Genomic DNA, 12,856 nt, shown 5'->3' with positions numbered 1-12,856 from the left:
CGGTTGCTCAAGCATGTGTAATCAGCAGTGGGCTGGGCCCTGTGTGTGTGTGTGTGTGTGTGTGTGTGTGTGTGTGTGTGTGTGTGAGTAACAGTGTGCGCACGCTCTGCCCTGTCTCTCGTTCTCTGTGGTTTAAAGCTGTAGTCAACCCCCCCCCTTTTTCCTTTAAGTTTTCTCAGTTAAGACTCATCAGATTCTGTACTTTGGCATTTCACAGCTTCCGAGAGTAGATCACAGCTGAAGGGAATGCAGAGAAGGAGAGGAAAGAGAGAGAAAGTGAGAGAAGAGGGGAGAGAGAGCTTTTACGACCTGTTAGTCACAGTTCTCCAGAGAATAGTTGAAGTCGTAGAAAGGCAGATACTGAGAACCTAGAGACCTGGAACCTTCATCTACAGGCATCTATTTAGGGCAGCTCCAACTTTCTATGAAACGGGGAGAAAAGCTGGAGCAAAACAGACTGGATTAAGAAAATACAATTTATGCTAAAACAGAACTACAAATCTGAGAGACAAAGAGAATGAAAGAGAGGGAGAGAGAAAGAAAAAAGGAGAGTTTTTATTCTCTTTTGCCACACAAGCACATTCACAAAGAGTGAAGAGAAACAACATCTCCAATGGTCACAATTCACAGGGTGAGTACAGTGTGTATTCAATGAAAAGCTGTTTCCAGATTAAGGGTAAGGCAAAATCATGTTTATGTGCTGTGAGTGATTGTGTTGTGAATTCTTGTGTTGACATCTTTGTTTCAAACCGAACCCATTGATTATGTAAATTCAAAATCATATTCTCACAGTGCAAAGAGCAAATTATTTCCATATACTGGATAGAGCCCTGAGTGATGGAATTACAAAATACCACCCGTAACATTTCCAATCATTTCCAATCAAGGTTTAACTGGCAGGTCTCTGAAGTATTTTGCAAAGGGGAAAAGTATCACTGAGTTAATTTGAGAAGTAAAGGAAAATCTATGTTATTCCCCACATTCCCCACATGTTATTCCCCACATTATTCCCTGGGTCCAAGATGGCGTAGCAGTGTAGACGTGTTTGTTTAGTCCTCTCGTGTACGTTTGTATTTTTTCGTATTTCTTGTATATAATTTAAAAAAAATTCTATCTCTTTTCGATTTTTAATTTGATTATACCTTCCGGTAACCTACCTCACCCAATGTGATACGGAATCGCTATTATTTTTTAACTTTGGAACACATTCAAGAACCCCCAGTAGCTAACCAGCTAATCAGCTACAAGCTATTTAGCCATTTTTAGCCGCTGCTAGCAGCTTTTACATTCTGCACAGACACCAGCCCTGTTATTAGCCTGGATATTACTCACCAATTTACCAGCATCGGACTGTCTCTCGACAACAACGCCGGATTCCTGCCGTAATCCCTGAGCCACTACTTCTGATCCTCACAGCTAGCTTGCAGCTAGCGCAGCTAGCGCCACTGCCACGAAGCTAGCACCAGTTAGCAAACACAATTCTACAATCACAACCTCTCTTTCGCCATCGCCATCCGGCTTGGATTCTCCGTCGACACGACCACGTCTGGTCTGCAGACGAATACCCCATCCGCTGTGCCCTCAACCGGCCTCCGTCTGAGCAGACCCCCTCCGTCTGAGCAGACCACCCCCCGGGCTACTAACTTTAAACGCCGCGTGCTAGCTTAGTGGCGGCTTCCCTGCTCCATCTACGGCTGCCCCCTGGACACTATGATCACTTGGCTACATAGCTGATGCCTGCCGGACTGTCCATTAATTCACGGTACTCCATTCTGTTTATTTGTGTTTTATCTGTCGGCTCTGTGTTTTAACTCAGGCTCTGTGTGTAGTTAATCCGACCCTCTCTGCCTAGTCGTCGCCATTTTTACCTGCTGTTGCTGTGTTAGCTGACTAGCTGCTGTTATCTCACCTGTTGTTTTAGCTAGCTCTCCCAATCAAGACCTGCAATCACTTTATGCCTTACTGTATGTCTCTCTCAAATATCAATATGCCTTGTATACTGTTGTTCAGGCTAGTTATCATTGTTTTGGTTTGCAATGGACCCCGTAGTTCCACTCTCCGTACCTCTTATACCTCCTTTGTCCCATCTCCCACACATGCGGTGACCTCACCCATTGAGACCAGCATGTCCAGAGATACAACCTCTCTTATCATCACCCAGTGCCTGGGCTTGCCTCCGCTGTACCCGTGCCCCACCATACCCCTGTCTGCACATTATGCCCAGAATCTATTCTACCACGGCCATAAATCTGCTCCTTTTATTCCTTGTCCCCAACGCTCTAGGCGACCAGTTTTGATAGCCTTTAGCCGCACCCTCAACCTACTACTCCTCTGTTCCTCGGGTGATGTGGAGGTAAACCCAGGCCCTGCATGTCCCCAGGCACCCTCATTTGTTGACTTCTGTGATCGAAAAAGCCTTGGCCTCATGCATGTCAACATCAGAAGCCTCCTCCCTAAGTTTGTCTTACTCACCGCTTTAGCACACTCTGCCAACCCTGATGTCCTTGCCGTGTCTGAATCCTGGCTTAGGAAGGCCACCAAAAATTCGGAGATTTCCATACCCAACTATAACACTTTCCGTCAAGATAGAACTGCCAAAGGGGGAGGAGTTGCAATCTACTGCAGAGATAGCCTGCAAAGTTCTGTCATACTTTCCAGGTCTATGCCCAAACAGTTCGAACTTCTAATTTTAAAAATTAATCTCTCCAGAAATAAGTCTCTCACTGTTGCCGCCTGCTACCGACCCCCCTCAGCTCCCAGCTGTGCCCTGGACACCATCTGTGAATTGATCGCTCCCCATCTAGCTTCAGAGTTTGTTCTGTTAGGTGACCTAAACTGGGATATGCTTAACACCCCGGCAGTCCTACAATCTAAGCTAGATGCCCTCAATCTCACACAAATCATCAAGGAACCCACCAGGTACAACCCTAAATCCGTAAACATGGGCACCCTAATAGACATTATCCTGACCAACTTGCCCTCCAAATACACCTCTGCTGTCTTCAATCAAGATCTCAGCGATCACTGCCTCATTGCCTGTATCCGCTACGGGTCCGCGGTCAAACGACCACCCCTCATCACTGTCAAACGCTCCCTAAAACACTTCTGCGAGCAGGCCTTTCTAATCGACCTGGCCCGGGTACCCTGGAAGGATATTGACCTCATCCCGTCAGTTGAGGATGCCTGGTCATTCTTTAAAAGTTACTTCCTCACCATATTAGACAAGCATGCTCCGTTCAAAAAATGCAGAACTAAGAACAGATATAGCCCTTGGTTCACTCCAGACCTGACTGCCCTCGACCAGCACAAAAACATCCTGTGGCGAACTGCAATAGCATCGAAGAGCCCCCGCGATATGCAACTGTTCAGGGAAGTCAGGAACCAATACACGCAGTCAGTCAGGAAAGCAAAGGCCAGCTTTTTCAAGCAGAAATTTGCATCCTGTAGCTCTAACTCCAAAAAGTTCTGGGATACTGTAAAGTCCATGGAGAACAAGAGCACCTCCTCCCAGCTGCCCACTGCACTGAGGCTAGGTAACACGGTCACCACCGATAAATCCGTGATAATCGAAAACTTCAACAAGCATTTCTCAATGGCTGGCCATGCCTTCCTCCTGGTGACTCCAACCTTGGCCAACAGCCCCGCCCCCCCCGCTGCTACTCGCCCAAGCCTCCCCAGCTTCTCCTTTACCCAAATCCAGATAGCAGATGTTCTGAAAGAGCTGGAAAACCTGGACCCATACAAATCAGCTGGGCTTGACAATCTGGACCCCCTATTTCTGAAACTGTCCGCCGCCATTGTCGCACCCCCTATTACCAGCTAGTTCAACCTCTCCTTCGTATCATCTGAGATCCCCAAGGATTGGAAAGCTGCCGCGGTCATCCCCCTCTTCAAAGGGGGAGACACCCTGGACCCAAACTGTTACAGACCTATATCCATCCTGCCCTGCCTATCTAAGGTCTTCGAAAGCCAAGTCAACAAACAGATCACTGACCATCTCGAATCCCACCGTACCTTCTCCGCTGTGCAATCCGGTTTCCGAGCCGGTCACGGGTGCACCTCAGCCACGCTCAAGGTACTAAACGATATCATAACCGGCATCGATAAAAGACAGTACTGTGCAGCCGTCTTCATCGACCTGGCCAAGGCTTTCGACTCTATCAATCACCATATTCTTATCGGCAGACTCAGTAGCCTCGGTTTTTCTAATGACTGCCTTGCCTGGTTCACCAACTACTTTGCAGACAGAGTTCAGTGTGTCAAATTGGAGGGCATGTTGTCCGGTCCTCTGGCAGTCTCTATGGGGGTACCACAGGGTTCAATTCTCGGGCCGACTCTTTTCTCTGTATATATCAATGATGTTGCTCTTGCTGCGGGCGATTCCCTGATCCACCTCTACGCAGACGACACCATTCTGTATACATCTGGCCCTTCCTTGGACACTGTGCTATCTAACCTCCAAACGAGCTTCAATGCCATACAACACTCCTTCCGTGGCCTCCAACTGCTCTTAAACGCTAGTAAAACCAAATGCATGCTTTTCAACCGTTCGCTGCCTGCACCCGCACGCCCAACTAGCATCACCACCCTGGACGGTTCCGACCTAGAATATGTGGACATCTATAAGTACCTAGGTGTCTGGCTAGACTGCAAACTCTCCTTCCAGACTCATATCAAACACCTCCAATCCAAAATCAAATCTAGAGTCGGCTTTCTATTTCGCAACAAAGCCTCCTTCACTCACGCCGCCAAACTTACCCTAGTAAAACTGACTATCCTACCGATCCTCGACTTCGGCGATGTCATCTACAAAATTGCTTCCAATACTCTACTCAGCAAACTGGATGCAGTTTATCACAGTGCCATCCGTTTTGTTACTAAAGCACCTTATACGACCCACCACTGCGACCTGTATGCCCTAGTCGGCTGGCCCTCGCTACATGTTCGTCGTCAGACCCACTGGCTCCAGGTCATCTACAAGGCTATGCTAGGTAAAGTGCCGCCTTATCTCAGTTCACTGGTCACGATGGCTACACCCACCCGTAGCACGCGCTCCAGCAGGTGTATCTCACTGATCATCCCTAAAGCCAAAACCTCATTTGGACGCCTTTCCTTCCAGTTCTCTGCTGCCTGCGACTGGAACGAATTGCAAAAATCTCTGAAGTTGGAGACTTTTATCTCCCTCAACAACTTTAAACATCTGCTATCCGAGCAGCTAACCGATCGCTGCAGCTGTACATAGTCCATCGGTATATAGCCCACCCAATTTACCTACCTCACCCCCCATACTGCTTTTATTTATTTACTTTTCTGCTCTTTTGCACACCAGTATCTCTTCTTGCACATGATCATCTGATGATTTATCACTCCAGTGTTAATCTGCTAAATTGTAATTATTCGATTTATTGCCTACCTCATGACTTTTGCACACATTGTATATAGATTCTCTTTTTTTCTACCATGTTATTGACTTGTTTATTGTTTACTCCATGTGTAACTCTGTGTTGTTGTCTGTTCACACTGCTATGCTTTATCTTGGCCAGGTCGCAGTTGCAAATGAGAACTTGTTCTCAACTAGCCTACCTGGATAAATAAAGGTGAAAAAAACAAACAAACAAAAAAAAACATGTTCCTCTATACTGTAGGCCAGGTAGTGTAGTCTGTAGTTGTTTGTCAGGTGGTCAATCAGCTGGCCAGAGATTTGTACAGGACCTGAGTAATGTACAGTATAATTCATTATTAGTGGATTAGGTGCTGATCTGGATCTAAATCATCCAGCTTGGCCTCCTGCCATCAAAACAGACCAGAACTAATTAGAGCAAATAACTTTCCCAAGAGAACATTCTGGAAGAACCAAGAAACACTTTTGGTTGATTTAACTTCTTGTCAATATTTCTGTTTCCACTTTGGAAAAAATCGTGCCCAAATTAAACTGCCTCGTACTCTATTCTAGATCGTACAATATGCATATTATTATTACTATTGGATAGAAAACACTCTCAAGTTTCTAAAACTGTTTGAATTATATCTGTGAGTAAAACAGAACTCATTTTGCAGCAAACTTCCAGACAGGAAGTGAAAAATCTGAAACCGATGCTCTGTTCCAGGGCCTGCCTATTGAATTGCCTTATATTTATGGATATGCATGCACTGCATATGCCTTCCACTAGATGTCAACAGGCAGTGGAAGGTGGAATGGGGTGTCTAGCTTGATCTGAGGTCGAACAAGAGCTCTTGGAATGACGTGTCCAGAATTTCCTTTCTCTACCTAGGCGCGGGAAGCACCTCCCTAGTGTCTTATGATAAGCGTTCGGTATACACGGCTAATATCTCCGGCTTTGTTTTTATTTGAAACATATTAGAAAAACATCAAAGTAGGTTTTTTCAACCGAGTTTCATCAGTTTATTCAACGTTTAATGGGACTTTTGGAGTTTTCCATTCTCTGCGTCGGGAGAAATTGGGAACGTCATCAACATTGGCTAGCCTTGTGGAGCGAATTCGACAGGAGAGAAGGACATTCTAAAACCAAACAACGATTTATTCTGGACAAAGGACTCCTTGTACAAGATTCTGATGGAAGCTCAGCAAAAGTAAGAACAATTTATGATGTTATTTCGTATTTCTGTGGAAAATGTTGAGTCCTATTATTCGCGTTTTGGCGGGCGCTGTCTCGCTATAACGTAAGCTGTTTGTTATGGTAAAGTTATTCTTAAAAATCTAACACGGCGGTTGCATTAAGAACTAGTGTATCTTTCATTTGCTGTCCAACATGTATTTTTTAGTAAAGTTTTTGATGAGTTCTTTGGTCAGATTAGGTGAGTGTCCAAAATAGCTTCGGACAATTTGGGGAATCGATGGTACATATTCACAATGTATAACCACGGTTTGCAGCTCTAAATATGCACATTTTCGAACAAAACATAAGTGTATTGTATAACCTGATGTTATAAGACTGTCATCTGATGAAGTTGGTCAAGGTTAGTGATTAATTTTATATATTTTGCTGGTTTTTGCGATCGCTACCTTTTGCTGCTAATAAATGCATTTGTGTGTTTGGCTATTGTGGTAAGCTAATATAATGCTATATTGTGTTTTCGCTGTAAAACACTTTTTAAAAAATCGGAAATATTGGCTGGATTCACAAGATGTTTATCTTTCATTTTCTGTACACCATGAATTTTTCATAAATGTTTTATGATGAGTATTTAGGTATTTCACGTTGCTCTCTGTAATTATTCTGGCTGCTTTGGTGATATTTTTGATGGTAGCTGCAATGTAAAACTATGATTTATACCTCAAATATGCAAATTTTCGAACAAAACATAAATTTATTGTATAACATGTTATAAGACTGTCATCTGATGAAGTTGTTTCTTGGTTAGTGACTAATTATATCTCTATTTGGTCGGTTTTGTGATAGCTACCTATGCGGTAGAAAAATGGTGAAAATATGCGGTTGAGTCTTTTGCTATTGTGGTTAGCTAATAGAAATACATATTGTGTTTTCGCTGTAAAACATTTTAAAAATCGGAAATGATGGCTGGATTCACAAGATGTTTATCTTTCATTTGCTGTATTGGACTTGTGATTTCATGAAAATTATATTATATGATATCCCTGTCACGTTAGGCTAGGCTATGCTAGTCAGCTTTTTTGATGAGGATGCTCCTGGATCCGGGATGGGTAGCAATGAAAGGTTAAGGAAGTAGATTAAAAAACATGAGCTTGTGCGCTATATGGAGTGTGTCTGACTTTCTATATTTTGATAGTTTATGATTTGAGGAAGTAGACAAAGTTTCTGGATGAAACGTTATTTTCCCTGACTTTCTCCCCTATGCAGGACTAAGGATTGAAGAGGGAAACCGATGCTATGACAACCAACTTCCCTGCCAACGTCACATTCTTTCCCTTTCCCAAGTCCACCCACTCACTCATCGCCACGGAGACTACCTTCAAGAACCTCTTGACCGCCACAACCCCTGACCCCAGGGAACACTGTCAACTTGACGACAGCTCCCTCCAGATCCCTCTAGCAGTCCTCTACTCTGTCATATTCGTCTTGGGCCTGGCCGGCAACGTACTGGCTCTCTGGGTCTTTCTATACGTCCACTCCAAGAAGAACTCTGTCCGAGTGTTCCTCATCAACATAGCGTTAGCCGACTTGCTACTGGTCATCTGTCTCCCATTCAGAGTCCTCTACCACAGTAAAGGGAACCACTGGGACATGGGCCCCATCCTCTGTAAGGTCGTGGGAAACCTCTTTTATATGAACATGTATATCAGTATCACCTTATTAGGGTTGATCAGTGTGGATCGCTATCTGAAGATCCAGCGTAGCGCAGGGGGGCAGTATCGCCTCCAGGCCACCAGATGGAGCTCCACCGTCTGTGGGACCATCTGGATCCTGGCCCTCGCCTCCGTCATGCCCATGATCCTCCTCTCTGAGGGCAACGAGGAGTCGAACAAGTGGGTTTTATTTTTCAAGAAAAATGTATTTACACATTTTTCAAGGAGATATGATATGCTTTATTTGAGTAGGGTCCAACATTTTGAACAATTACACTAATAGTCATTTTATTTTCTCCCAATCCCCCAGGTGTTTCCAGTATAAACAGCGAAAGAATGCGCAGGGAAAGGCCTATTTCAACCTCTTCCTGGTTGCTGTGTTCTGGTTTGTGTTTGTCTGCCTTGTGGTGTCTTATGGGAAAATTGCACTCAAGCTGCTGAGGGCGTCGAGAGATAAACCGGACCTCCCCAACGCGACCCGCTACAACCGTACTGCCAGGAAGTCCTTCTTCGTCCTCTTTCTGTTTACCATCTGCTTCGTCCCTTATCACATGGTCCGGGTGTTCTACGTCGTCTCCCAGATCAGCGAAACTTCCTGCTTCTGGAGGGGTGTGGTAGACCAAGCCAACGAAGTGGTGTTGCTACTCTCTGCCCTCAACAGTTGCCTAGACCCCGTGATGTACTTCCTGTTGTCGGAGTCCGTGAGGAAAGAGACACTCCGATTGGTCAATAACATGTTCCGACGGAGTGACTCGGGTGGCAGTGGGAGTGGCTCCAGTGTGGATTGTGGGAGAAGCCTTGAGGAGCAGCCAACCGCTAGTTTCATCAGTAATCTGAGGAGAAAAATAACTGTCCAGCCCTCCCTCCTTCAGATATCAATAAGATGAAGTTGTCACTAGACACTGATCCGAGGTCAGTTTTGGACTTTGTTGGGCCACAAAATAGCAGCAAAGTCCATCCTCCTTCAGGTATCAGAACCAGCAAGCATAAGCCATTTTGTGCCAAGAACAACTTGAAGAGGGACAGACTGGGAGAGCATGAACACGACTCCATGGAATTGGGGCATTAACTATTAAGAGTTTTATATCATAAAGGAAGCATTAGCATCCAGTCAGATGACAGTTTTTGCAGGGGATATGTCATGTTAATTAAAGGACTGCACAGACATTGAGAGGACCATACAGACACCACAGTGATATTACTGAGAGCATAATGGGACTTATATAAATTAGGAAATTGAATCACTTGGTCATGACATGCTGGTGGAAAACAACAAAGACAATACACAATCTCACTTATAAAAGCCATGAAGGCATGCTATGCTAAAATAAAACTGTGATGACAAAACATAAAATATTACTATTCATTGTGAATAGGCTACTGGATGGTTGTTGAGTGGTTTTGTAACAGCTTTTTGCCTGTTTCAATGTTTCATATATTGCCTGTAACAGAGACATTAGAAACTATATTGAATAATTAACATGAAAAAATGAATAAATTGAACAATGTAATGAAAATGGCATTGTTGTTATACTACTGGTATACTGTACATATTGCAACATTGGGCCTTGGTTGGCCCTCAGTAAAAACCAAAGCATCGATTTGTCATATACTCATATGAATGGATTTATAAAGACTTGTTAAATCAGACAATGCGAATGGCAGACTACAACAAGTAGACACTCAAAGTGCTGAATAGAAAAATCGCAAGTTCATGAAGGTCTAGCATGGACAGGGAAGAGTACAACAACCTCTGTATGAGGCCACTATAAGGCGCCCTCCACTTTATTATTCATTAAGGTGGAGTGTGTAGCACTGGTATTACCAAAGATGATAAGAAGATTTAAAGTCTTTGTCCACAGTAAGACAGATTGTGTTCTTTGCCCACAGTAACACAGGATGCATGCATGAGAGAAAGAGAGAGAGAGAATGCTATAGCGGTTTCTCATTATATCATTATTTTATTAACAAAATGTGTTTATTTGTTTATTAGGCTACTGTACAGTCTACAATACATACTGTAGTAAACATGGGAAAGTGCATAATTCCTTACATAAGGGAGAGCAGGCCATGCCTGTAGTACAGAATGCAGGGCACGCAGGAGACCGGTGTTATTTCATAGTTGTGATGTCTTCACTATTATTCTACAATGTAGAAAATAGTAAAAATAAAGAAAAATCCTGGAATGAGTAGGTGTGTCCAAACTTTTGACTGATACTTGCTTAATTAATTTGATTAATATTATGGTGTTTCTATTCCATGAAAAATGTAAAACCATCTGGGTTTCCGTTAGGATGGAACAGAAAATATGGCGCTGTACAACGTGATGCTCATAAATTCAGAGCATTGTCAGTTTGTAAATTCAGACCGTTTCGCTCTCGGAGCGCACACTGGACGTTCGAGCCGAGGAGTAGGGTTGATTTTTGAGTGTCCTGGCCTTACAACGGCAGTCAAGCACCCAAGCTAACGTTGGCTAGCTACTTCCAGACACAAATGAGACCACTCTGACCCTTTTACTCGGCCTAGCAGAGCTGGTAAGGCGGTTTTTGTGTTAACCAGAGTGTTGGTGACTGTAACTGTGCTGCTGGAAACAATTTAATTCCCCTTTTTTCTGATGTTTACTGATGTTTACTGGCGCTCGTAAATGAATTATTCTGCACTCTGGTACACTCAGACATCAAATGTTTTATTTTCTTTGCTGATAAAAACTAGTTAATTGCATCCGCCGTGGAGCCCAGATTCATAATATGACCATATTTCCCAGCTGCTTGCTGTCGTTTTGAAGTAATTGCAAAAAACAGGCCTTATTTTAGTGCATTTTTCACCCTGCCAGCTCCTATTAGTTCTATTGAGCACTGTGGCACCAACTCCCCTTCCGAACCTTCTATTCCCAGTTTATTGTTCAACGTCACAATGCCTGCTTCGCTATTGTTGGCAATGAGACCTGCTCACGTTGTTTTATAGTTAAAATGTAAACACAAAAACATTTGATTGGAACTCTGCGGTCTTCCCATTGTTTCCTATGGGGGAAATATAGGTATGTCTGTCTATTTCGCCAAATATCTCGCAATGTGTATATTTAGATTTTTTTCAAGTCGGACGCCATTTTAATCATGAGAATCTCTTCTTTCTAATTATGTAAGCCTGGGCAGCTAGCTCGGTTGTCATCAAATGCTAGCCCTAATACTTTTTGCCCTTGGAACGCTGAGCGCCCCCCATTGTTTTCCTATGGAGAGGCATGCTGGTCTATTTCGCCAAATATCTCACTGTGTATATTTAGATTTTTTCAAGTCGGGCACCATTTTAATCAGGAGAATCTACTCTGTAATTATGTAAGTTTGGGCAGCGAGCTCGTTTGTCATCGATCGCTAGACCAGAAATAGTCAATTTGTATTTTTCCCTACTTTCTCATTACGCAGACATAAGCACAGTTGACACCATCGAGGTGCAGATGTTTACTTTCTACACAAGTTGTTTTGTTCCAGCTTCGTCCGACGAACAGATTGTAGTGGTAAAATAAAAAGGGATACATTTTTATGGAATTCTAAGCATCACTCCAGTCAAAACAGGCTCTGCGAACGTTCGATTCCATTAATTTGCTGTGGGCTAGCGCTAGTGTTCCAGTTTAGCCAACGTTCTTCAGCCGTTTTTCAGCCTTGGGTAAATTTTGACTCGTTCTATTGTTCAGCCTATAGATAGCCAGAGCGAATTTACCAAAGCACCCGAATGTCCATTGAGAAAGCACAACGACTATACCATTTAGCTAAGCAAAGAATGACTGGAATAATCAAGTCAATAAACGTTGGGTTAGCCTATAGTTAATATACTGGCAAGTTTGATGTATAACTACTAGCTAACATACCGGTACATTCTGCTGTAATGATATGCTATGTGGTTCGTAAGGACAGCGTAGCTAACAACTTGTCGGCCAACATAACGTGTAAGGTAACTTATTTGAAAAGTCATTATATTGAGTAGCAAGCTACCCCATGGTCGTTAGGGCAAATCTGGTCTGTGATAGGAGGGGGGTTCACACCTATTAGACTATTCTTTAGTAAAGGTTGAATAGTCTATTGTTCAGCTATTAGTCCCCCTCCCAAACTTGCAACAAATTGTTGCTGTTCCCTTTTTTAATATATTTCTTATTAACAACAAATCAATACAGGAAGTACATGTGGGAACACAAGTATATATAAATAATATACAAAGGACAATTGGGCTAGGGGCGGGGCTAGGGGGTACAATATCACATTACACAAGGACCTTAAGGGACATACAATTATAATTGTAACAGCTTTTTTGTTAGTAGAGTATTTAATTTTCTTAAAATATAGTTACATTTATTTTTGTAAGGTAAGAAAATGTGGTGTTTGTTTGTAAATTTACATTTGTGAATATGAAATTTGGCCAAAAGAATAATGAAATTAATTACATGAAATAGTTTCATCTTATTTCTATCGTAGGTAAAGAATCCAAGCAGTACATCTCTCCACAATGGAGTAAAATCTTCATAAATGTGTTCAATTATAAATCTACTGATGTCTTGCCACAGTTTTCTTACATGAATAC

At 43.1% G+C, this 12,856-nt stretch overlaps 2 protein-coding genes across 18 annotated transcripts in view; one reads left to right on the top strand and one right to left on the bottom strand.

Moving 5' to 3' along the window:
- The window catches only part of caska (calcium/calmodulin-dependent serine protein kinase a), a 228,309-nt gene that overhangs the window by 62,052 nt on the left and 153,401 nt on the right, over nucleotides 1-12,856 (bottom strand). The window lies entirely within an intron of this gene.
- Nucleotides 163-10,477, top strand: LOC139538617 (probable G-protein coupled receptor 34). Its single transcript, XM_071340866.1, has 3 exons — nucleotides 163-631; nucleotides 7,842-8,467; nucleotides 8,598-10,477. The coding sequence occupies exons 2-3, from the start codon at nucleotides 7,872-7,874 to the stop codon at nucleotides 9,172-9,174; spliced, it is 1,173 nt and encodes a 390-aa protein (XP_071196967.1). The 5' UTR covers nucleotides 163-631; nucleotides 7,842-7,871; the 3' UTR covers nucleotides 9,175-10,477.

The sequence above is a fragment of the Salvelinus alpinus genome, chromosome 14 (genome assembly GCF_045679555.1).
Source record: "Salvelinus alpinus chromosome 14, SLU_Salpinus.1, whole genome shotgun sequence".
NCBI classification, from domain to species: domain Eukaryota; kingdom Metazoa; phylum Chordata; class Actinopteri; order Salmoniformes; family Salmonidae; genus Salvelinus; species Salvelinus alpinus.
Note: the sequence above shows the minus strand (reverse complement) of the source record. Positions and strands in the feature narration are given on the sequence as shown.

Excerpts from the sequence above, each read along its gene's own strand:
- LOC139538617 (XM_071340866.1), top strand. The coding sequence starts at position 7,872 with ATGACAACCAACTTCCCTGCCAACGTCACATTCTTTCCCTTTCCCAAG. Across the intron at positions 8,468-8,597 it reads GGCAACGAGGAGTCGAACAA|GTGTTTCCAGTATAAACAGC; the intron begins GTGGGTTTTATT and ends CCAATCCCCCAG.